At 40.5% G+C, this 27,148-nt stretch overlaps 1 protein-coding gene across 2 annotated transcripts in view; it reads right to left on the bottom strand.

Annotated features, from left to right (window-relative positions):
• MACROD2 (mono-ADP ribosylhydrolase 2) overlaps nucleotides 1–27,148 on the bottom strand; it is a 1,974,291-nt gene that overhangs the window by 124,597 nt on the left and 1,822,546 nt on the right. For both annotated transcript variants that reach the window (XM_059134074.1, XM_059134073.1), the window contains exon 11: nucleotides 26,708–26,791. In XM_059134074.1, coding sequence (XP_058990057.1) covers nucleotides 26,708–26,791 — 84 coding nt within the window. The remainder of the gene's footprint in view (nucleotides 1–26,707; nucleotides 26,792–27,148) is intronic.

The following is a 27,148-nucleotide window of genomic DNA, read 5'->3' as shown; positions in this document are numbered from 1 at the left end:
AAGGGATGGAAGGTGAAAACAGAGAATAGGATGGATTGAGGAGACAGTCAAGGGGTAGAATCAACCGGCTTTGTGGAGTGGTTGGATGGAGGTGTGAATGATGAGGAGCAGTGCCAGCCTCTATTACAGAAGTTCTGATTTATTCCATTTTACACTCATAACAACCTCGCAGTACAGGTACAATAAATAGCCTATTTTATAGGTGAAGAAATGATTTTGGATAGTTTAAATAGCTCTTCCAAAGGTCCCATAGCTAGCAGGAAGTAGAAACAGGATTTGAGCATTAGTCACCAGCTTCCAATGAGAAATCCATGGATCACCATGCTATCATGCTACCTGGATTCTCATTTAGGCATATGGTCTGGGAAAATGGGAGCTAGGGAGCAGTGACTGGGCCTGGGAAAGAAGGAAGCCATGTTGATTTGGGGGGCCCAGGATGTACCTTACGCAGTTGAGATGTTTCAGTAGAAAGGAAGGGAAATCAAATAGATGGGAAGGAAAAATAGACCAGTAGAAAATAGACCTCCTAAAATGGTATCTAGAAAGTTTGTATAAGATTTATTTTAAAGAAGTAAAGCACTTTGCTTTTACAAAAGACCTACATTAACACCTATTTTCAATAACCAAAAGAAATCTGCAGAGGATTTTCACTTTTATGAAATGGTAATTGCTTTTTTGCTTTGAGCCACTTTGGCTTACAAAAGGTTTCACAGGAAACTTCTACAGACAGAGCGGAAAACCTGTAATGGTCATTTAAAAAAATAACACACACACACACACACACACACACACACACACATATGTTTTTGCTACTTGCTGAAATGCCTGGTTAGCTTTCTGTTTGTTTTCTTTTGTGATTTTGTCTGGGTTGTATTTGTCTGGTCTGCAATAGTCACTTCCAATACCTGGTCCCTTTATGTCACAAGTAGGACACTATCTTACTGTAAGCCCTCCTGCCAGTCAGGCAAGAAGACTCTAGTCCCCTTTATCCCAATTCTGCCTCCATTCTATAACTTCCAGACCTATCATACTTCCTCCCTCTCTTACATGTGTCCAGTACTGTCATTATTTCTTTCCCATCAAGCCATGATTTAAGAAGGCTGTCATTTTCAATTTAGTATAAATTACTTGTATTTAATAATTAAACCATCACCTCTCCCAAGTCTACTGATTATACACTAATTATCTAGTTTCCGAACTATAATGCCAGTTACAGAATTACTATGATGAGTGATAAGACTTCCTGGTATTGATTTTAAGTACCCCCAATTTGTATTAGGCATATTTCAAAAAGAGTTACTGGGGTCTCACTTTACTTTGAACAAATACAGTTCTGAGTGTGTGTGTGTGTGTGTGTGTGTGTGTGTACGCGCGCGCGTGTGTGGTTGTTATGTTCTCTTCCCAATATTACCTGTTTTTCCCTTGCACTGGGGTGATACTTGCTGGCATTAGATCATCTCCTTGAGATGATAATCATACTTAATAGCTACCTAAAGCAATTAGTCTACAGACTCAAGAACTAGGGAAAAATTGTCCAGGGTGGCTGATGTTATTTTAGACAAGTAAATGTCAGTATCAGAAGCCACATCAAAAGACAAATGGGAACATCTGTTTCTCTTCTCCTGATGGCAGAGGAGGCCACAGACAATTAAGTATTGCCAGTATGTTCAATGCTATAGACATAAAGCAACACATGAATCCCTAACTGGAGAGTATTCTGGAATGTGCTTTGTTCTTTCTGCCAAATTGGTCAATTTGCAGAAGTCTGCCTTATCTGATGTACTGTTTTGAATAACTCTAAAAGCATTCCAGTTGTCTCCTCTCCATGGAAATATGTTTGGTGAACTATATAGATTTATATGACCCATGAAAAGAGAAATCTCTGCAAGTGATTTCATCCCTTCAAAATGAGAATCATTTCACCTAGTGGACATAGGGCTTTTCCCTCTCATGGGTTCTAAATATGGTCTTTTTTTTTCACTGTAATATCGTTGACAGACAATGATTCTAGTTTCACATGTACATCATAGTGATTTGACAATCACATTCATCATGAAATGCTCACCATGGTAAGTGTAATTATCATCTGTCAGCATACAAAGTTATTACAATTACAATTAGGGACAGTCATTTACTACATAGAGCCCCTTCCCACTTAAACCAAAGTTCTTCCATGAAGAAGGAGTGGATGTAGCAAGGAGCAACAGACAGGAAGAGTTCGATGGCGGAGGGATGATGGAATGCTACCCATGAGGAAGATCACAGGAGAACATTCTCACAGCAATGGTTGAAAAAGGTATTTAGGACTTTCTATCTTCTTGGAAGTTTGCTTATGAGAATAAATTATTCCACCTGTCGCAGCTCTCATGATAAATGTCAGATGGTCCTGGACTTGGTGGAACCAATTTCTCCCCCTTTTACCTCAGAAGACCTGTAACTTCTGGAAGTGTCAAAATCGGCCTTGAGGTATTTATTTATTCACGTAAGTCCAGTTGACGTACATCATTATATTAGTTTCAAGTTGAAGACATAGTGGTTTGACATTTATTCACATTACAAAATGCTCACCACACTATGTCTAGTTATCATCTGTCAGCATACAAAGTTATGTGAATGTTGCCATAAAAAAAAAAAAAAACCCAACATAGTAGTATTGTAATGAATGCTGCCTTGTGATTCCTAGTGTTAATCTGAACATGTCAAAGTACATCAAAAGTTCTTTCGATCACCTGACAATGGTCTGGACAAATACTCAAATATATGCACATACTTCTTGAACCATTCAAATGAATGGCAAGTGAATAATCTCCTCTAATACTGGTTACTAAATGTGTGATTGGAAGAAGTTACAACAACAAATAGTTACAGGGAGAAACATTGTATGTGCAATGAAAAGATGCCCCCCCAAAGCTGTCCTATGAAGGCTAATTATGCTTTTTGGTCTGTTTTAATTACAACTAATAATGAGGTCTACAAGGTAAGCTGTAAGAGGGTGAAATAAGGACCCAAGACTGAAGGTATTTGGTCAGGAAGCAGAGACCTCTAGCTGATTCCTTGCTACTTGAAAGAACTTCATTCCCAAACTCCCCACTCTTGCAAGTGTTGATCACGTTCTCATGTATGGTTTTCACGTAGCGCCTTAGGTTAGCAGTGTTTAGTGCCACAAGTTTGGGCAGAGTAGTAAAATAAGAAAGCTGTACTACTTATCTGGGGCTATCTGAAACATTAAATATGATGAACAGCTTTTAATTTCTCCCTTTGGCTTTTTCCCCCTTCTTTTCTGCTTCTTCTAGTATGAATTCATTAATCATATATATATGTTAGCACATTAACTTTTGTTGACTCATGGGCTAAGTAATACATTTTATCTAATGCTTTGGTAAAATTAAAATACAGACTTTTTTTTTTTTTTTGGTGTGTCCAATGTCATTCATGAAGCATGCTGATACGAGAGAAAGCAGTAGAGACACAAAAAGTCAAAGTCTGAGACTGGATTATTTTTCCCCATTAAAAGCCAGATCTGACACAAATTCCCTACACATCACCATTGCTGGATAAAGCCTTTGTGGTGCCAATATTTAGTTAGCAGTGAGGAATACTTACTGGCAGTCCATACATTTTTCACTCTGCTTGTTGGAGAAGGTTATTGTTATTCACGTGATGGATAGAAACACAAAATGAGTTCTCTAAGAGACCATAGCCCTAGAGGTCCATAATTCTCCTCTGACAGGACCACATTAGTCATTTTAGTGACTCAATTTTTGAACCTGTTTCTGTCTCCCTGAAGGAACGAGAGAAATCCTATGTAAAATGTATCCAACCTGAAAAGAGGACTCTCAGCGTTTTACCTCAAGTAAGATAAATTAGAGATATGGAAAGGAGCTCTGCTCTCATGACTGGGTGGTGTGGAGAAGCACATCTAAATATTTCCTGAGGACACAATGAGTATCTTTCTAGGAGATGGATTTTAGAGCAGGGGTCATCAAACTCTGGCCCATAGGCCTGTTTTTTCATACAGCCCACATGCTAAGAATGGGTTTTACATTTTTAAAGGGTTGTAATAAAAACAAAGAAAAATATGCGACACAGACCATATGTGGCCTGTGGAGCCAAAAATATTTCCCATCTGGTCCTTCACAGAAGTGTGCTGACTCCTGTTTTAGAGCAACCTAATGAAATAAATAGTGGGAGATGACTCAGCCTACAAAACCATGCATTTGAATGCTTTGTGGAGGGGTGATTACCTACAGGGTGTAGGAATTGGCTTGACCTATTATGAAGATAACCCTCTACTACTTCCTGTCCACCAAAGACATCACTTTTGGTGAGGTAGCAAAGCCCACGTCTCTGATTAGTTCTCACTGATTCTAAGACTGCAGATGGTATTGGAATGGACTTTTGACTTATACGTGATCTTGAGTCAATAAAAGGATTTAATATTTGAGGGGGTCCCAAAGAATCCAAGGGTAGAGACACAGTGAGGGTGTAGAAGGTCTTAGAAGAGGAAACAAGAAGACCATTGGGGATTATGGTGGTTTTAAAAACATGCCCACAAATTGTTAGATCTTCCTCTCTTCCAGAGGTGGAGCTTAATGGAAAGCTCTCCTTGACTGTGTGATGGGTTTAGGGACTTGCCTAATTAACAGAATATGGCAAAGCAGTGGTCTGTCACTTTTGGGATTAGGTTATAAAAGGACTGTCACTTCCACTGTGAATGTGCTCTTACTCTCCTGGGTCACTTGCTCTGGAGGAAGCCAGCTGCCATGTCATGAGGATACAGATCAGCTTCTGGAGAGGCTGACACAGTAAGGACCTGAGGCCTCTGGGCAACAGTCAGCAAGAAAGTGCCTAAAGCCAGCCTTCCCCAAGAGAGGATGTGTGCTGAAGGTGTGGTGAGTATATGGGGACACTGAGCTGAGTAGGTGCCAGATATGTTATATAGGTTTATCCCACCTTCAGTCAGCTGCGGGGATGAAGGACCCACCAGGGGTTGAGTCAGTTTTAATGTATTTTTGTCCTTTCCCTTTTGCAGTCAACTTTTGTCTTCACAGATTGAACCTCTTCATGAATCCCAGCCTTGTCCCTCGAATCCTTCCAGCCTGGTCCCTCGAATCCTTCCTCTCTAGGTGGAAACTGATTTTTAGTTTCTAAGTCCAGAACAATGGGTTTCCTTCCAAGAAATCCCAAGAGTGCTTACAGCAAATCTCCTTCTAGCAATTGAAGCTGTTCATCCCGGGCACACTCCCTTGTCTCTTTCTCCTTCCTTCCCCTCCATACTTACCTCCTTGTTCTCCTACTGCCCAGTTCCTCTCCTAGCCAGTACCTATTTTCCCTGTCCTGTGCACTTTGGGACAACACTGGTAGCGTCCCAGCCTGCTTTCCTCCCATCTCCACACTGCTACACATTTCGTTCAAGGAACCATGGGTATGAAGCACCACTCCTCCTGATCTGATTTAGCCCTCTCAAGTGTACAAAGGGGAGAACTAAAACTTATGAAAGAAAATTTCAGGAACCATCCCAGTTGACACCTGGCATCAAAATGTGTAACAGTTGGTTTGACCAACATTTATTTTCCATTTATTGAACACTTAATATGACTTAATGTGATACCGTGATACAATGACAAATACATATTTGGTCTTTGTCTCTAATTCCTGGCACCGAGCTTCTAAAACCCCTATGATTTCCTGAGTGATAGAGGGGATAGGAGCATCTTTTGTAATTCGTAGTAAGCCCCTTTCAACCTTACTTGATTTTTGTTAATAGGGAGGCTCTTGGTGGGTTCCCAGATAACTTTTAGGGTGGGGCTAGTTGCCAGAGGACTCAACCATGTGACTAAAGTGTGGGAATTTCAGCCCCCCCCCCCATAACCTCTGGGGAGGAGAGGGTGACTAGAGATTGAGTCAGTCACTGATGGCCAACGATTGAATCAACCATGCCTCTATTACAGAACCTCTGTGAAAACTCCAGACAATGAGGTTTGGACAGCTTTCAGGTTGGTGAACACATCCACAAGCTAGGAGGTGGTGCACCCCAACTCCACAGAAGCTCCTGTGCTCAAGACCCTTTTGGACCTCACTCTATGTACCTCTACATCTGGCTGTTCATTTGCGTCCTTTGTAAGATCTTTTATCATAAACCAGTAATAGAAAGCCAGCTGTTCTCCTTGAGTTCTGTGAGCTGTTCCAGGAAATCATCAAACCCTAGGAGGGGGTTGTGGGGACCTGTTACTCTATAGCGAGGCAGTCAGTGGCCCAGTTTGCGTGGCCTAGACTTGCAATTGATGTCTGCAGTGGGGCAGTCTTGTGGGACTGAGCCCTTAACTGGGGGGGTGGGGGTAGGGGGGGTGTCTGATGCTTACTCCAGAGTTGAAGTCAGTTGAAGGATACTTAGTTGGTGAAGCTGGGGAACTGGAGAATTAATGGGTGTCAGGAATAAATCCACACAATTGGTGTCAGAAGGGTTTTGAGTGGAAAGAGATTGTAGTGGAAGTCACATTTGAGCATTGTGCTAAATGCTGTACAGTTTCACCCAAACTGGTGTGAGGTAAGTGCCATCCTTGCCTCCTTTTTTCAATAAGGCAATTGAGGTTTCCGGTTAAGTAATGCAGCCAAATTCCCACTGACCAAGTGAAAATTTAGACCTGGCCTAATGATGCTAAGATCATGCCCATACTCTGAACCCCACCTCCTTTTCAGCATTCAGAAAACACCCTAACACATACCCTGCTGTTTAGTTCTGGTCTGAAATGACCTTCACCTCCCAATGGTCTTTGTTAATCAAGGTAACAGCAACTGCTTTGGGGTAGATTCAGCGGTTGTCAAATAACCACAGGTCTGACATTCTGGGGGGTTATTTTCTGCCCAGGAAAAGGAAGATTTCAAAACCAAAATTACACACAAGGCAGGCAATCCCAGAAAAGAAAGGGATTAATAGGCTTCCTGTAACTGGAACTACCACATTCTGCTTTGGGGAGCCATGTTTTATTACTATGTTCACTGCTCTTTTATTCCCTAAAGAACTCTTTCAACAATGATTTATCTTAATTTTTTTTTTTTTTTTTCCAGGAAAGCAAGTAGTACACTTCATCCCACTTCATTCAAGAGAAATGATTTATAGTTGTGGTAAATCCCCTTTTTTCATTTGCTTAATTTGTTTGTTCCTTCTTTGGGTTACCCAGAAATGTTTACTAAGTGCCTAGTGTTAAACAACAACAACAACAACAATAGTAACATTTCTATAAAATACTATAAACCCTTTCATTTTTGGAGGTAAACATATATGAGACTTCATGGCTGCATGTGTGCTTGATATATATATTTTTTTATAACGCACTATCTGCTTTGATCAGAGTTAAAGTTTTATCGTAGAAATCTGTTACCTCAAAGGTGAAAAAGTTGCCAACAGCCAGTAACAATTGACAGTTTTTCAACATAAAGAGCAAAGAGTGTTCTATAAACTTAAAAAGAAAGACACAAACAAACAAGTACATTCCAAACTTATATATGTTATAAATTTTCAGGAAACTGACTTTTTATTTCTTTTCTTGGCTGAAACTTCACTGTTAGCTCATAAGGGCTTAATGATTCTTTTGGTGGGCACCTGTTGAAGGAATAATGGCAGGCTTACTGAAGGGATATCAAAGAGAGACGGTAGAAACCCTCTATACAGAGGGAAGTAAAGGTTACAAATTTCTCCAGGGAAAGACTACATGTGACAGAGGGAAAAAAAATAATAAATTTACTGTGCTTTTTCTGGGAAGCTAGCAAAACTGCCTGGGATATGATTTTGCTAGTCAGTTTCCCATTCTAGACCCAGGCTATTTAAAAAGGCAATTTTGTTTTCTGGAGTTTTTCCTGTGGAGAAGAGAACAGAGTATCTACCACCTTGAATAATTAATAATAGCAGTGATAGCGGCTACCATTTCTGAGTGCTCACTGTCTAAGTTACCTGTCAGACTTCAGACTTGTGCTTTCATGTGTTTTACTTCTAGTCCTTGCTCAAGTCCCAGGAAGTGAGGATTCTTACTCCTATCTTGCAGAGGCAAAAACTGAGGCTTAGAAGGACTTACTGAAGTCCAAAGGCCAGTAAGTGGAAGAGTGGAAGTTCAAATCTGGATCTGGCTGTCCAGGGAGCCTGTGCCCCGTCTGACACGTGCTACAGCAGAGGCACGTGGCATGGTGCCTCCCCGGCTGACTTGAGGCCTGGAAAATGTTCCCTGCTTACTGTATGAAAATGCTCACTGTCATGTCATTAATTTTTATGCAGAATTATATTTTAATTATAATTTAATTAAATTTGGAGGCATAGATGCAATGTGAAATCATCACTCTCTTTTGTTTCAGGACTTCTTTTTGCTTTTCCCAATAAATATCCTGTTTACCCACCAATAGCCTCCTCTAAGGGCCTCTGCAGGTAATTGAGGGATACGGTGTTTTAATCATGCTTTACAGATGAGGAACTCCTGTGTTTGGTGGGACAGCCAGCTTCAAACGTGTTCCCGTCCAACTCAGTCCTTGAAAATCTAACCCTGTAGTTACCAATGAGTAAGTTGAAAAGCAAAGCCTCACAGGGGCCCCTGCATGGCTCAGTTGGTTAAGCATCTGCCTTTCCCTCAGGTCGTGATCCTAGAGTCTTGGGATCCAGCCCTGCATCAGACTCCCTGCTCAGTGGGGAGCCTGCTTCTCCCTCTGCTTCTGCCCCTCCCTCCACACCTGTGCTCTCTCATTCACTCTGTTCTCTCTCTCTCTCTCTCTCTCTCTCTCTCTCAAAACAACAACAACAACAACAAAACTTTAAAGAAAAGTAAAACTTTGGGATTCAGCCTCCTAAGATTGATGTCCAAATTTCAAAATCAGGTCTTACACCCACAAACTGGCTCTTGCATTATTTCCAAGATTCATTTTCTAAACTGTATCCTGAAGAAACATCGACCTGCAGAAATAGCCCTGAAGGATGCCAGTGATCAAAACTCAGAGCTGGCAAAGTGGCCAGAAACCCACGCCGGTGGTGACACCCAACCTTCCCTAATGTAACGAGGGGTAGATAAGGAAATTGGCAACAGTTGAGCACCAAGAAGGAAGCAAAGCCCTGTGGATGCCAATATATAAACAGCAGGCTTCTAAAGACAAGGTTAACACACTAGCTAAAGGATTTCCGAGTGTAAACAGAAGCTCACATTTTGTCTTTGCCTGGGGCTGCCATTGAATGAAACTACTTGTCAACGGTACTTTGGGCATTTCTTTGACCAACAGTCCAATGATTTGGAAATGTGGAAATGGCATTTTAAAAAGTGAAAATGCAAACTTAATAACACTGAATTCCACGTTTCCTCCCAATGCACTTTCTTTCAGACTAATGGTAATGCTGATTTTCTCTAAGTTCTCTGTGTACTGCCTGTGGGACCTCTTTTCCCAGGTCACACCCCAGCCACCACAGACTGTCCAACATGTCTTGCCTTGCCTTCCCTTTTCCTCTTTCTTTTTTCCCTCCCTTCCCCTCCCTTCTCCTCCCCTCTCCTTTCCTTTCCTTCTTTTTTGCCTTTATTTCTCCGTCTGATGTTTTATCTCTCCTACCACTGCATTGATTTTCATTTTGAGTACCCTTGCTCCAGTCACTTTCATTAGACCTGCTTCTTTCCCAATCTTGGCATTGATCTCTGGTTGGGTACCCCCTAGCTATAGCTTCTCTCTACACCTCCCAGGTTCAAGATGGGATTTTTAAGGCAGTGTCAACACTTCCCTGCGAATTCACTCTGATGCCCACAGACTGGCTTGTGGAGCCGCACACGTAATGGTCACCATTTCAGGGTCTTAGACATGCAGAGCTCTGTTGTGATCATCATCAGAAAGTGCCTACTGAGTGTATCAACACATATATGAAGATACTTTCTGGGAGAACTTCATAGACAATTCTGATATTGCCTTTTAGTCTAGTTTCCATTTCCTTTATATCCCCTGCCCTCTGGATTTAGTGTTGTTACACCCTCATCTACCACCCAAACTATCCCTTAGCGGAGAAGAGTTCCAGATTTAAAACAAAACAAAACAAAAATAGATAGATAGATAGGTTTCTATCTATCTATCTATCTATCTATCTATCTATAGATACATATATATATGTCCTTTGACTCAGCTACAGTATAATCCCAATTTCCTATTACTCCTCTGATGGCACACATTCAAAATGCAAATCTTCACACACAAAGGAAGAATAACTCTTGAAATAACGCATGGTGCCATCGAGGACTGGAAGCTCCCCCTTGATTTAGTAGAGCTGCCCAGACAGCAGAGTGCTCCTGCTTAGCAAAAGCAACAGAACTGAGAGTCAGCAAATTCTGTAGGAGAGTAATTTTAAACAGGAAACAGAAATGGTGAGTATATGGTGGCATAGCTTCAACCTTTCACAGAACCATTGAGATCATAAAGATTAAAGCCTTCATTTGACAGATATCAGAGATTTGTTAAAGTCAATTGGCCCAGGTAGGAATCCAGTTTTCATTCCCCCAACTGTACCCACTCTTGATTTTCTCACTCTTGAATCCTAAGCCCCATGATTATATAAAATAGATATTAAGACTTGCATACTCACATCTTCCTATCTGTGCCTGCTTTCTATTAGTAGTTTCTAGTATTTTCTTCAGGATCTTGTTCCACAAAGTTTTGAAAGTGAAACTTTATGTATGTATAACGGATATTGGAGCAGATTATTCCATTCCATATATATATATGGAATGAAATATATATATATATTGTAATGTGACATTGACTATATATGTATTTTTATAATGTGACATTGGCTATAGATATAGATATAGATATAGATAAAATTATAATGTGACATTGACAATCTCTATTGGAAGACTCCATCAGGCTTCCCTGAGCCTGGAGGACTCATTAACTCTCTCAACTGATGTGAATGTGATGAGAATGTGGTCAGAATGACATTGTATAGCTTTGAGACAAGGCCATAGAAGGTGATGTGAATTCCAATTGGCTCTTGCTTAGAGATATGACCTTTGGGAACTCTGAGTCAAGGTCTAAGAATGCCCTGAAATTGGTAGATCACATGGAGGGACTCCACCAATCTAGAAAGATGCCCAGGGAACCCCACTTGTTCCAAGTTTCTATTGTTTAAATCTCCCAAGCCCAGGGCTTAGACAAGCAAGTGAGCATCTCCCATTTTCTGCTAGATGGTGCTGAATGGAGTTAGAAACAAGCTATCTCCACTGATCCGATCTGTGGACAGAATAAATGTCATTATGTTATGCCAGTAAATTTTAGGGTATTTTGATATACAGCCATAGCACCTGGAACACCTTTCCTCCTTGCCAGTGGAGAGCACTCCCTGACTTCGTGTTTGTGAAACTCAGGAGGAGAAACTTCAAGCAGGCAAGCACTGAAGATTCTATGGGTTAATCTCCAAACACCAGTCTCATGCAAAGCCAATGAAAATGCAACAGCAAGGGGAAAAATGAGACAAAGACAACCAAACAACACCCCCACCCCCACCCCAGGCCCCAGCAAGAAAGCATTTCAAAGAGTAAGCATTGTCGCTAAGTAACAAGAAAGAGAAGAGCAAGACTTCCAAAGGGAAGAGAAAAAAGCAAAGATAGAATGTGTGGTTGAAGCGGCCTTGTGTCTTGGATGACCAGTCCCATGAGGTAATAAGGATTCCAACTGGAAAAGACCCACCATGGTGCCAATAGGAAGCATGGGCACATTCAAAAGGGTGTGAGGGAGTTCATGAAGGGATATTTTAAAAGATGTGCACAGAATCAAGGCAAGTAATAAAGGACAGTGAGGCTCTGCAGGGCCAATGATGGAGGGGAACCATTCCCCTCTCCAGGCCTGAGAGGAGGGAGCTATTTCTGTCTGGCAGCGAAGGTCCAAGGGAATAAACGCTTTACGCATTTATATTTCTGCCACTCTCCAATCTCCTGTAAGCACTGTCCCTAGTACAATCTATGCTTTCCCAATGTGGGGCAAGCATTTGTTTCTGGCAGGGAAAAAAAAATCCTCCAAAAGGCCTCAGCATGTAAACAGATATACAGCATATTTGTGGCATTAAAACTTCAGGGGAGACTTAGGACAGAATGCCCTGAGATCGCTCTTATACGGAGCATGATAACGAAAAACAGAATTAGAAGCGTTGACTAACCAAGCCAAAGCTCAAGGGCAGGAGGTCTGGTCAAAGTAGCCCCTTGGCAAGTAGACACACAGCCCTTATTAACATTCTTTCTGCCTGCCACGCTTTATAGCTCTGCATCTATGCACAGGGACAGAGGGTGGTTAGGATGGGTGATATGGGGAGACCGCCTATTTAGCAGAACAATAGATGGCGAGAATTAGCAAAATGTCCACAATTGTAGCAAATCTTGCCATCACTGTAGAAATTACCTTTGTTTTGGGTGTATTTTAATAAACACAAAAAGAAAGGAGATGATCCTAGGACATACATATATCATTGCTCATTTGTTAATTTGATATTATACAAGGAACGAGTCAAATTTTACAATAGGGCTGAGTTAGGACTTTCAGAAATCCTAAAGACCAAAGAGATCCTGGTGTTGTCCCCCATCCTCATATTAAAATAAAATTAGGGCACCTGGGTGGCTCAGTTGGTTGAGTGACTGCCTTTGGCTCAGGTCATGATCCTGGACTTCCAGGATCGAGTCCCACATCGGGCTCCCAGCTCCTTGGGGAGTCCGCTTTTCCCTCTGACCCTCTCCTCTCTCATGCTCTCCCTCACTCATTCTCTCTCAAATAAATAAATAAAATCTTTAAAATAAAATAAAATTAAATTAAATTAAACACACACACACACACTCAATTTTAACCTGGCCCAATCTCTATATATGCTTTAAAAGAAGACTTCTCTTTAAATGATCTGATTACAATATTCTGGATGAGTAATCAAAGCTGATATTTTCATACTTATTTTTGGCACCCCTGCTTTGCTGATATGTAAAGCATTGTTTAGTCTCAAGATAGGGTAGTACAATAGCTTTGACCAGAAATAGTGGTAACGTGTATCCCCTGAGCATATAGAAGATCATTATTAAATGTATTATCTCCATGACTTGGTAGACAGAAAATGTCTTGGTAGGTCTAAGTTTTGGGATCTAGCTTTTAAAATGTATAAAGCATCATTGTGTGTTTCATTTTAAGTTCACCCAAGGAAACCCATGCCACTCTGATGGTGACAAAGTGCCATGGCTCCTGGAGATCAGTAAATAAGGTCCAGACTCTTTGGCTTGGTTTCCAAAATTCTTCCTATTTGGCCCCAATCCACATCCACCCTAAACTCAGTGTCTATGTCATTTGGGTCATTTGCTTCTTTCCTGTCTATCTAGGCCTTCTGTTTCATACCTTCCTCTGGCCATCTTCATGCTCCCTTTCTCCTGAAGATTCCCTGTTCTGGGGAGAACCCCTGGGGACCTTGGGAAAAAAATGTTAAAGACCCAGTGCCCATCCTTCTTCAGTGAGACTGGGCCTCAGTGTTCTCTAACTCTCCAGCTGATTCTAAAATCAAAACTAGAAGAAGTTTATGTTCTCAAATGCAAAGTTTAAGAAGTGCTGGCATTTAAGTCTGGTATCATATTATCTTATTTCTAGGCCTGATTTCCCAGAGTTCCTGGCCATGTTATATTCTACAATTTTTTCACTTCTCTGTGCCTTAGTTTCCTCATCTGTAAAGGGGATATCATAGCACATGCTCGATAGTATTCTTCTAAAGATGAAATGAGTTAAATGTGAAGTGCTTAGAAAAATGTTTGGCACATAAAAAGTGTACAATAAATGTTAGGTAAATGGCCTCTTTGATGTCTGGAAATGCTAATGTCACTGTCTCAGTGCCTAATCAATACAGGTGGGTCAATTATTTTTGACATCAAGAGAATCTGTGATCTGAGACCAAATTCTCAGGAAACGGGATGCTTAAACCTGGGATTCTCAACCTTGACTACACCTGAGGTTGACACAAGGTGTTTAAAAATATACCTTTTTTTTGCCTGAAAGGAAAAAAAAAGAAAAATCTGTTGTCTGGGTTCCTCTACCGGAGGTTGGACTTCATTGGTCTGGGGGTGGGACACAAGCATGGGATTTTTTTTTTTTTTTAGATTTTTATTTATTTATTTGACAGATGGAGATTTACAAGTAGGCAGAAAGGCAGGCAGAGAGAGAGTGGGAAGCAGACTCCCCACGAAGCAGAGAGCCTGATGCGGGACTCGATCCCAGGACCCTGAGATCATGACCCGAGCCAAAGGCAGAGGCTTAACCCACTGAGCCACCCAGGTGCCCCAAGCATGGGATTTTTAAAAGTTCCCCCAGAAAATTCTATGGAAAAAGAAAATGGTTCTTTTCAGTGTACTTGCAAATTGGCTCGAAGTTTGAGAATGTCTAAAATAAAAACCAAGTATAAAAAAAAAATGGTGTTACAAAGATGCAGTGCATTGAGTTAAAATACAGCTTTGTGATTTGGTAGAAGGCTGAAACTGAGGGCAAAAATCCACATTTTTAGCATTCACCATAAGTGGCAGCTTTGACTGAAGGAGTAAGTTCCCCTGAGAGTAGCAGTTTGCAACCGTTCACCACTCAGCAAAAACGCCTCACTGTCTCCCGATATTCTAGAACCTACCTCCCCATCGGTCCACCCCTTTCTTCCCAAACCCCTTATCTACTTCCTTTCTGCCAGCAGCAAAGATTATTATAGATCAGTGGGGAATTCTCAGGATAGAGAACTGAGAAATGATTCAAGTGATCTGCTGGCATTTTTGTCCAAGGAGAATAGAATAGCCTGGTTTTCTGTGTATCATGTGTCAAGCAGGGCAATCCCTGGAGATGGAGTCATTTCAGAAGACGCCTCTGATGGCTCCAGAGTGGCAAGAGAGAGGAATGCTCAAGCAAGGTATTAGGAGCACGCGCTGCCCACCCAGGTGATTCCAGTGTAGGTGGACTGCTTTAAGGCTCTCTCCGGTATCGTAGGAAAGCACAACTTTGTTACAGTAGCAAATTGAAATTTTGAAATATAATGGCAAAACCCTAATGTGAAAACTCAACACTGTTCAAATAGCAATAGTTCTCCTTAAAGACTAAACCAAACCAAACCTTTCTCTGCTGAAAAATTAGTATCTAATATTATAAGCCATCAAAGGATCTCTCAGCATGGGGACAACACTGGAAAAAAGAAAATCACTCTAATGTTTTACCTCTATAAATCCAGGGACTGAATTTTTGACAAAACAAACAAATGCATTCTTTATCCTCAGTTTTGGAAATCAAAACAGGCAAACAGCAAAGCACATGTAATCTGAATTACTCACCCACACTTAAAAGACTTAAAGAAACTTAAAAAAATATTATTGAAAGAAACACCGTTGATGGCCTGATAAACAGGTCTTTCCTTTTGATGTTCCGTAGCTCACTTAGGATCACTTTTCATGTGAGTCCTCTCGACAATTCTAGAGGACTTTTAAAAAAAGTTTCCCCATCTGTGAAATGAGATGTTCTGAGAGGCCTATTTCATTATTAAAACCCATGACTCAAAACATTTAAATTAAGGATGAAAATATTTACTAGGCATGAAAGAGCGATCTCATAAAGAATCGATTTTCATGAATTTGATGGTTAGGTAGAATTACAGAATTTGATAGTTGGAGGGGGCCTTGGGGATATCAGGTGGAGGGTTTGATCCTGTGCCTAGAATTCAGGTCTAGTGGTTCCTAGCTCAGGACTCTTCCCCAGAGCCCACAACCGTATTTCCCCTTTCCTTGCTTCCTGGCCTCCCACCCTTCTTCCTTTCTTTTCTCCCTTAATTTCCTTCTTGCCTTCATCATACATGACAACAGTTCCACCATCATCCATTAACTGGGAAATTACGGATTGAAAGCAAACAAAATAACAGCAATAACAAACACGTCTTGTTGGGAGAGAACCTACTGGAATCTTCAGTACCTAAAGCACCTAAAATCATCTTTTCTGTGAGTTGTCTTCTTTGTTAACACACTTGTGTTGACTCTCTTTTAGTTGTTATGATGAGACTTTTCTTCATGCCTGAACATTTTCCTTTTGCTTGATTGGAAAGTTTGCCTCAGGATGGGGTAATATGACCTTCCTAGGGGGCCGGGAGCAAGAGCTACCTGGACAGACATGATGGAGGGTAGGAATAAAGATTCTTTTTCTCGGAAAGTTTGAATTAAATGGAAGCAGGGCACAGCTTCTAGGTTAGGTAGTTGTGGAGAACATGAAAAGACTCATCCTTGACTCCTCTCTCTCTCTGTCAGATGCCATATCTCATGTCAGTGAACTGGTTGGCTTTACCTTAATGTAATTCCAGAATCTGACAAATACTCCCTCAACCCCCCAACTGCCATTTGGGAAAAGCCACCAGTATCCCTTGCCCCAACAGACTATCTCCCTGTTTCTAACCTTAGCCACTGCCCCTCCCCCCATTCTCAACACAACAACCAGAATATTGTTTTAAAATGTAAGTAAGATTATGTCTTTCCCCTGTTTAATATGTTCCATTTTCACTTCACTCAGAGACAAAGCCTAAATTCTTCTAGTGGCCCCCGTGCCCTTGGCACTGATTGTCAAAGTGGAGTCTTCAGCCCACGACACCAGCATCACCTGTGGAATTATTAAGACTGCAAATTCTTGGGTACCCCGGAGTGCCTGAATCAGAGACTGGGTTTAATATGGTTTGACTTGCCCTGAGGTGATGCACACTCAAGTGTGAGACCCATGTCTCTAAGGTATCAACCCTCAATGACCCTTAATGACCTTGCCAGTGACTCACATTGACCTTCCTTTCTCAGAGTAGTAGGTCAGACCTCTCTCTCATGAGGGTTTTGGTGCTTGCTATTTCCTCTACTGGAATGCTCTTTGCCCACTTAACTTTTCAGCTTACTCTTTTATATTCTTCACGCTTCTTCTCAAATACCAACTTGAGAATCTCTAAGGTCCAGCATATTTGTAACCTTAACCCATCTCTCTCCTAAGACTCTTCCCTGCCACCAACTTATACAGACAGGGGCATCTGTATATAGGGCATCCCTATCTCCTCTTCCAGGGTTTTTCTGCATGGTACCTGTCTTGGAGGCTCTCATGGAGTTGCTGTCAAGATATCAACCGTAATCTGCAGTCCTCTGAGGGCTTGCCTAGGCCTGGGGGATCTGATTCTTGCCTCACTCAAATGACCTACAGATTGTTGCTTGCTTTTGGCAGGATGCCTTAGGTTCTTGCCATGTAGACCTTCTCATAATGGTAGAGGGTCCTCAGGACATATCTCCCTTACTCTAGAGTGAGTGATCCAAGAGACAACCAGGCAGAAGCCATATTCTTTTATGACCTAGACTCTGATGACCTAGAACGTCATACACTATCAAAAGATAGTCTGATCCAGAACCATCGAGGTAAGCCATTCCCAATTCCTGACCCAACTGTTGTTTTAAGATGCTAAGTTTGAGAAAAAAATTTCAGGCAGCAACAGATAAATAGTATTGCATATGCCACCATTTGGCTTACTATGTATTATATATTCTTTAATATTTTTAAATCCATCAACTGCTACACCCACATACCCTAGAATATATGCCCCCTAAAAAGAAGGGTGTGTGTGTGTGCATTTTCAATATCTAGAATAGTGCCTGTATTGTCAAGTAGTGGGTGTTTAACAAAGATGTGGAATTAATGCATAGAAAAGGTATATGTGTGTGGTGGGGATCTATGTTGGTGTGGTTGGAGGAAGGATGCTGTGGGGTGTCTCTGTGACACCACTACTTTGTACAACTCCAGGGGATACCATTCCCACTGTACCCATGAGAATGGAGACTTCTGAGAGTATAGCTCCATGTAAAATTCACTTTGGCCTTGAAGATCTCCTGAATGGGCTGTGGGGCTCCATTGGCCACAGTTTGAGAAACACTCATCTGGGAGAACAAGACCACTGGCAATTGGAACAAGAATAAGCCTCAGAAGAGAGATCTTTGTTCCCAGCATCTTACAGAAATAGCAGGGAGTCACCAAACTTGAAGAGTTGATGGGGGCTGGACAGTGACTGTCTCATTGGTAGGTCTGAACTGACAGACCATAACCAGAGACCAAGTCCTCCTTTTTGCCCCTTGTCTAACCTGGTACCCACCACAAACTATTAGAGGCAGGAAGCAGAGGCTGAGGAATGACTGAGGAAGGAGGTTGTGTAAATATTGAAGGTAGACCAGTTTCTCAGGAAGCTTGACTTGAAGTTAAAAAGAATCTCTGAACTGACAGACCATATTCAGAGACCACGTCCTTTTTTTTTTTTTTTTTTTTTTTTTTAAGATTTATTTATTTATTTGACAGAGAGAGATCACAAGTTAGGCAGAGAGGCAGGCAGAGAGAGAGGAGGAAGCAGGCTCCCTGCTGAGCAGAGAGCCCGATGTGGGACTCGATCCCAGGACTCTGAGATCATGACCTGAGCCAAAGGGAGCGGCTTAACCCACTGAGCCACCCAGGCGCCCCAAGACCAAGTCCTTTTTGCTCCTCGTCTAACCTGGTGCCTGCCACAAAGTATTAGAGACAGGAAGTAGAGGCTGAGGAATGATTGAGGGAGGAGGTTGTGTAAATATTGAAGGTAGACCAGTTTCTGAGGAAGCTTGACTTGAAGATAGAAAGAATCAAGGGGCGGCTGGCCAGCTCACTTAGTAGAATATGTGACTCTTAATCTCAGGATCATGAGTTTGAGCCCCATGTTGGGTATAGAGATTACTTAAAAATAAAATCTTAAAAAAAAAAAATTGAGATTAGGAAGGAGAAGGTAGGTTGGGTGAAAGTCCATTTGGGACAGAAATTAATGTGATTGGTCAGGGGAGTGGAGGCCTGGTGAACCCAAGGGAGAGAGAAGAACAAAAACACTTAGCGAGAGAGGAGATTCAGTCAATGCCTTTTAAGTCTTTTCTCTATTTGCAACATTATTTTGTTCATATTGAAAGGAAATTCAAGCCTTAATAAACAAGGTGGGTGAGTTTTTGATGGGAGGAAGCTCTTCCTGTTTTGATTCCATACACTTGGGCTGACCAGCTGTTCTGTCCTGAGATTGTGGCAGGCAGTTTCCACACATTATCTTGTTTAAATCTCTCACACTCCTACAGGGGAGGTTCTTTCCTTCATTTAATAATGAAGAAACTGACTTTTAGGTTAGAAAAACTGCCAACGTAGGAAGCAGAACTTGTACAGTCAAGAGCTCCATCTACACTCATGTCGAACTGTGGTTTCTCCTCCAGTACGAACATCCATATATGTTACCACCCAAGCCAGGACACCCCAGAGAGTGAAAGAGAGTCTTGCCAATAATATGCCAGTGACAGACATGGACAGGGATCATTCTGAGTCACACAGCACCTATGCTTAGTCTGGCTATATAAGTTCTTCCTTCTCACTATGGAAAATGCCTCAATGTATTCTGAGCCCGTTTAAAATCCTAATGCTAACTGAAACAGGACTCCGTGTTTAGAACCACAGCTCTGTTTAATGGGTAACTGTAGAGATCGTGACTGTTGGGCTCTTCTACTAATTTGCAGTAGGGGGATAGCTCAGAATGGCCCTGAATCATGCAGAACATGAAGAGAATAATTAAAGCAAGATGACGACATGGACTTTTATTGTATTCTGATTTTCACTGTGGAAATTTTACCTTTTGCTTAAATTCTTGGTATTTTATGGTCTAGAGGATAAAATAAAGCTTTTCTTCATGAGAAAGCTGCTTTTGCTTATTCCTGCTTCTTCTTCTTCTTCCTTTTTTTTTTTTTTTAAAGCTGGTCAATCACTAAGCTCATTTGAGTGATGGCTAAGTCAAAATTATGACTGCCTGATTTTACCCTTCACTGCACTTGTCAAAAAATTAAATTAAAGATCATGCTTATGAATATAATGCATGAACTGCTGCATGGCTTTCTGAAAGATAGAATGTCCCTTCTGTCCAGCCACTCACAAAACAGCATGTCACATGATACATTAATATGCAGGAAAAATAATAGGGCAAGGAGAAAATTCTGCCACTTAGGAAATATGATGTGCATTCCACCAATGGTTCATGTGTTCAGAAAAATTTATTTTAGTCGAGATAATAATAATAATACCTCTAATAGCAATATTAGATCCTTCAAACTTGTAAAGTGCTTTCTAGTTTCCAAAATGTTTCCACATGTAATCTCATCTGACAAAAGAAATCATCAATATTTTAGAGTGCAGTAGAGGGCTGCTTGATTTAGCATCACAAGGGCTCGGGCTCCTGAAGAATGTGTATCCCATGTAGGCTTGTTGAATATTCTATGTAGAGGCAATTGTAGAGCGAGAGCCAAAGTGCTAGTGCTTTCTGTAAAAAATATGGTGGAAAAATAGCATTCATTACCACAAGCCACTGACGGCTTTGGAGATGAATGTATGGAGAGAATTACCGTTCTAAATTTGCTCCTGAATTTTAGAAGCATAACATCTCTAGTTTTTAAATGAAAGTATGTTTTTGTTTTATCAATATGAAACCATTCTTGCCATATATATGTATGTTTTCCAATTATGCACAAATTTAGAAAGTTGAGTACTGAACTCTTCCCAATCTGCCCCCGTCTCTTCTCCACTCCTTTAAGATAACTCCTGAGATCAATTTGACATGTATCTTCCCAGACTATTATATATGTAGACATACATGTATACACATTTATAGGTAGGTTTCTATTTTTATATGTACATTTGTAGGTATTTACTGTCTACCAATCACTTATCCAATCTACTTATTACATATCTATCTAATTCTTGAATACATGGGTGAGCTGGTGCTTTTGTAAGGAAACTCCTAAGAAGCCAGAAATGATGACGATTAAATCAAGATTTGTAAGCAAGCACTGAAATAATTGTTTGCTTTGAGGCATTTGCCAACATCCGGATGGTCTAGACTCTAGAACAGTGGTTCTCAAACTCAAGTATGCATGTGTTAATACCCCAAGGGTTTTTAAAAACACAGATTTGTGGGTCTTACCTCATTATCTCTGATTCAGTAGCTCTGAGATGAGGCCCTAGAATTTATAATTCTTACAGGTTCCCAAGTGATGTTGGTGATGCAGACAGGAATATTCTTTGATAATCACTAGCTAAAGTTTGGGTTTGAATTAGCCACACATATGAGCCATTGGACCTACGCTTTGGTCCTGAGTAAAGTGGGAAATTTTCCCCTCTCAGTTTTAGCATTGGTTGGAGAGGAAGAAAGGAAGAAAAAAAGTCTGTTGAGATTTCCTAATCTTATAATATATGTGTACTAACATGGGCTTAAACAAGTAGCAAACAAAACAAAAAACTCTATCCAAATATGTAGTTTCCCTGAATCAGCAGTATCTTCAGGCATCTCAGAAACAAAACATAAATAAACTATTAATCCAACTTCAGAAAATCCCCACAAATAAAAATCTTAAGAACATGGCCATAAAAAAAGCAAAACTTACAAAGAAATAACCATAACTATGAATCTGCAAAAACAACAAACTGTAGAATTTGACTTACACAGAAAGACTAGATATTGGAATCTCAGATACAGATTATTTTTTAAAATATTTTATGTAGTTATTAAATAAAGAATGACCAGCTATATTTGAAACAGAACCAAATAAAACTTTAAAAAATGAAAAGGATAACAATGGAAATTAGATTAAGTAAAGTTAAATAGGATTAATGAATAGAGAGATAAGCTTGAAAAAAGTAACCAGAAAGCATCAAAGAGAGCTAGAGAGGGACACAGAAAAACAACAAGAACAGCAACAACAACAACAACGTAGGTTAGGAGTCATGAAGGAGAGAAAAAGAATGAGTAGGACATAGTGGAGGTATAATATTTGGTGAGGCAATAGGAGGAAAATTTTCAGAACTTTACTAAAAAATGTTTATTCCTATATCCAAGAAGCAGAGCGACTACTAAAAAGGATCAAGAGAAACCCCCACAGAGGGACATCATATGGAAACCGAGGAACAAATAAGATAAAGATCAGATTGTCAATGCAACTAGAAAGAAAAGAATCTAAAAAAGGAACCATGTTGAGATACCACCTTACACCAGTTAGAATAGCAAAAATTAACAAGACAGTAAACAACATGTGTTGGAGAGGATTTGGAGAAAGGGGATCCCTCTTACACTGTTGGTGGGAATGCAAGTGGGTGCAGCCACTTTGGAAAACAGTGTGGAAATTCCACAAAAAATTAAAAATAGCTACCCTATGACCCTGCAGTTGCACAACTGGGTATTTACCCTAAAGATACAGATGTAGTGAAAAGAAGGGCCATCTGTACCCCAGTGTTCACAGTCTCCAAACTGTGGAAAGAATCAAGATGCCCTTCAATGGACAAATGGATAAAGAAGATATGGTCCAGATATACAATGGAGTATTATGCCTCCATCAGAAAGGATGAATACCCAACTCTTGTATCAACATGGACAGGACTGGAAGAGATTATGCTGAGTGAAATAAGTTAAGCAGAGAGAGTCAATTATCATATGGTTTCACTTAAAGGATTAACACAGAGGACATTGGGAGATGGAAAGGAGAAAGGAGTTGGGGGAAATTGGAGGGGGTGACAAACCATGAGAGACTGTGGACTCTGAGAAACAAACTGAGGGTTTTGGAGGGGAGGGGGAGGGGGGTGGGTAAGCCTGGTGGTGGGTATTAAGGAGGCATGTATTGCATGGAGCACTGGGTATGGTGCATATAAACAATGAATTTTGGAACACAGAAAAGAAATAAAATTAAATGAAATAAAAAGAAGATACTATAACAATGCTAATATTTTAAAATTACTTTCATTTATTTAATGATACATAATAAATATATAATTATATTTTGAAATATAAAAAAAAGAGACAATTAGACTGAGATATTACTTCTTAACAACTACAGAACTGGTAAGGATGGAGAAAAAAATCTTGAAATGCTGCAAGAAAATAACCACCAACCTCAAATTTTTACCCAGGAAAATTGCCTTAAAAAATAGCAAAATGATGTTTCCACACAAACAAAGCCAGAGAGATTTTCATTAAAGGAACTTCTGAAAGGATTTCCCGGCGAAAGAAGGAAGAAAGAGTATGAGAGGAACATGTGTTCTTAATAGGGCTAAGTTTTCTATAATATTCTTTCAATTAATTTTTTTGTAAGAAAAAAAATTCATCCAAATTCCTGAGAGTTGGAATTGCTAGAACTGCCATTCACCAGGTATTCTTCAAACAATTGATCCTATAATTTGTCAGCTCATGGTTGGTTTATCATTTATACCAGATGCCCCCCAATCTGAAGTTACTAATCATTTCATTATTAGCATGGTGTTGCAGTGGGTCAATACTCTGATCCATGAAAGTTCAATCAAAACAATTAAAATGAAACACTATATCCCAAAGTCCATTATACAAGAATGCTAATAAATACATTTAGAAATTGTCTGATTATTTCTTATGGTGTTCAGTACTTTAGTACATTTGCTAAAGTAATAAGACTTTCAGTCAAGCCTGCAATGATAGCAAAATTGCCTCCTTCAAAAAAACTAAGTCTAGTTTCCAGAAGAGGAAAAGGGAAAAGAGTTAGCCAAGTTATGTCGCTTGTAGAAAAAAAAAAAAAGAGTTTCTGACATTAACAAGCTGCATGGACTTTGGGCAAGTTAAAAACCATTTGTAGTCTACTTTAAAACAGATCAGTAGAATGAGATGACTTGCCCAGATGTTCGCAAAATTCTTCTGGATCAAGATACAGTTATTATGGTTATATATGACAGAAAATTTAGGTGAGTTTGTGTTCCAACTCTATTCTCTAAGATCCTGTCTGAGAATGGATATTATAAGGTAAACAGAGGTAATCAGGAAGATCCATGAGTCTTGGAATCAGGGCTGGGAACCCAAAGGAGAGAAGAAGTAAGAGGAGGCCAAGAAATGGAGAATTAAGCTGAGTGATCTATAAATAAAAATACCAGAAAGTTCTCTTACTGTAATTGATAGATAGATAGAAAGATATCTATCTATCTATCTATCTATCTATCTATCTATCTATTTATCTATCTTAGGGAGATGACCACATTGGAACAGGACTGATGATTCTAAAATGGGAATCCCACCACAGAGAAGGATCATAATCTTCATTACTCTTTCACCCAGGGATGCAATATTCCCTTTGCATGTCTAGTGGGAAAGAATTGTAACTCTGCCAATCAAAGATTATAACACTTTGAATCATGAGAAGAAGTGAAATATATATAACATGAAATAACATGAATTCAGGACCTACTTTATTTCTTCAAAATAGAAACACCGATAAATAATGAGTGCCCATCATAGAATCATCTACCTCCGCCATATCCCCTTCTTACCATTTTCCCGCAATGGTTACTTTTTTTTGTTCCAAAAGCCATCTTAGGGACAAACACACAATTCCCTGTTTCTATAGAACGGCTAATGTTAGATTTCATCATGATGCCACAAACAGAATGTCCCTGGTCACAAATCCACAGTGGGGGCACTTTGGTGCCTCAGAGCATATTCTGAGACCACATCTTTGGGTGAGGTGAAGCCTACTATCTACTCATCTTGGTATTACACAATGATGTTCCTAAGCAAAGGAAATTACTTAGGAGGCAAAAGAAGTTTCTGCTCATCTGAAGGAATAAGTGGGAAGAGCAGTTTATGGCTCACCATGTGACCCTCAAAATGACGACAGGCCCAGGCTCCAGAAAACCACCTCTGATGTGGGTTGGACATTTGCTGGGAACCACTAGGTGAGATGGAGCCTCTCTAAGGAAAAGGCAATTGTTGTTTTGCCCTTAACCCGTTTCCCAATCATGACCTCAAGAGATTGTCCAGGAAATGACCTCATTAGAGTAAGAGATGACAGTCCAAAACTCTTACTCTCTTGGGCTGTTACAGTTGTTGGCCTTCTCCAGGGTTCTAAGTGTTGACCATGAATGGTTTGAAGCTCCCAAGCACGTTAAGTGAATTAGAGCAGTGTGCACCCCCTCATGGTGCTGATTATGATGGCGATTATAATAGCCATTCTGAGCACCAGACCTGTGCCAGGCACTTTATTATTTCTATCATTTACTGTTAGCTGGAAATGTTTATTTCTCACTCCTCAACCAAAGGGCAGAGAACATTTACTGCTGTGACTTTCTCCCCATCCCCTCACTTATCCAAGCCTGGGGGGAAGAAACACATTCATCTTGAGTCTCTCTCAGACCCCCTTGTCCACAGAGAGGGCGTGTCTTGGGCTGTTCTTTTTCATATAATTAGCTCACCCAGTAGCCTCTGTCTAGGCACCCAAGATACCAAGGACAATGGTACTTGCTCCTGAGGAGACAGAGGTTACATCTTTCATATTCAGGAGTGAAATCCAGCATTTGGAAGCCCATCTGGTGGGGGCAGGGAGAACAGAAGTTCTCATCTAACCTCATTAGTAACAAAGATCATGTTTTTGGTTTCAAACTTTCTGATAGCTTTGCCTTCTCAGTTGGTTCTGAACCCAGATGTGGACGAAGGCAGTGTCATTGCTTATCAGTTGGAACCTCGACCCTCACGCAGGGGCTGTGCTCTCATGGAGAAGAAATGTTCAGGATTTCCCTTCGAGAGAGAACATGCTTCTGTGAATGAAGTGAGGCAACAGCTTCCACTGGCCACACTTTGGGGTCCACTGAAGCATTATATTCACACCGAGGCCACTTTCTCCACCAGCTGCTTGCAGCCAGTGAGTGAACTGGAGAAAGGGGATCTTGGAGCCAGCCATTCCTGCCCAGTGCTCTGGGCCTCCCCATTCTTTCCCAGAGTTCACTGCAGATGGAGGCTCTTCCCAGCTCATCTTCCTTCTCTCTCTTTCGCCTCCTCCTGCTCTTCCCCTCTTTCCCCTCAAGGCTCCCCACTCTCATACATTTCCTGCACTTCTATTTCTTGTCTTGGCATCTTCTTTCCCAAAGACCCAAGCTGACACCATCAGTATTATAATGCTCTCCAATTCACAGCAGATGAAGGGAGGTTCCAAAGTGAGAAACGAGAAAGCATAAATACGTTCCCCTTTAAGAAGTTCATGCATACTCCGGAGATGAGAGGCTCCCTTAAAAAAAATACCTAATCTACATTTTAAAAGAAAAATGTGAGTATCTTATAGATGGTACTAGTGTTGTAAGTCAAAGAGAGACTGACTTCCTTTCTTCAGCAAACTGAGCCCAATTGAGCCTGTCCATTTAATGCAAAGATATGCTGGCTTCTAGAAAGTAGAGAGAACAAAAAGACCAGAAACATTTCTAGCATCCACTGCTCAGGTTTGAACCTGAACTCAGAATGTACTCATGAAAAGAGCAAATGATCTCAATAAGGCAATTAGCTACTCACTGGCCATCACACACCCACGTCTCTGCCTTTACACTTACTCCATGACAAAGCCCTCAACTTGTCAGCACTTTGCAGAAACAGAAAATACATCACAATGAGAAAATGGGTTTTTTAAACTTGGTTTTTACCTTCACTAATTAAACCCAAATCTGATATTTTGTCTTCACATTCAGGGGAGAATCAACATATTAGGAAAGGATAAAGAATTCTTCTGTGATTTTTGAACCCTGGGAAATATCAGAACATGAGAGCACATACAACATTTAAAAGTTAACCAGAAATTTCTTTTTCATGGAATAATTTTTTAAAGACAAGAGGAACAGGACTCACCTTCACTAGAGTCTTTGGAACATTCTGGCTTCTTTGCTTTGCTCTTCTTGGGGGGTGGAGAGAGGCCTTTTGGCTCTACCCCCTCTGGAAGCATAAAGATTTAAAGCATTTTTATTTAGATAATAAATATTTAAAATTATGTTGAAGTTCAAAGTCTCCCCCCGCCACCCTATCAGTAAACCCACATGTATAGTGAGGCTTGCTCACAGATTTCATTTGTCATTTTGGTTGAGCTAAATTTTGGCAAGAGCCTGTGCTTCTCCAGTGTACATAGATTGACATTAAAGCCTCAGCTTAACATCTTTTTGTGACCATCAATAATGATTCACACGAATGTGAAATCTTAAATGTTTCTTTCTGAAATTAAATGAAATTCTCCATAAGGCAACCCCAAATTATTGATATTATTATTTTTCTCAACAGGAGTTTGATTTAAAACTT

Source organism: Mustela lutreola, chromosome 9 (genome assembly GCF_030435805.1).
Source record: "Mustela lutreola isolate mMusLut2 chromosome 9, mMusLut2.pri, whole genome shotgun sequence".
Taxonomy (NCBI): domain Eukaryota; kingdom Metazoa; phylum Chordata; class Mammalia; order Carnivora; family Mustelidae; genus Mustela; species Mustela lutreola.
This window is presented reverse-complemented; position numbering and strand designations above follow the sequence as displayed.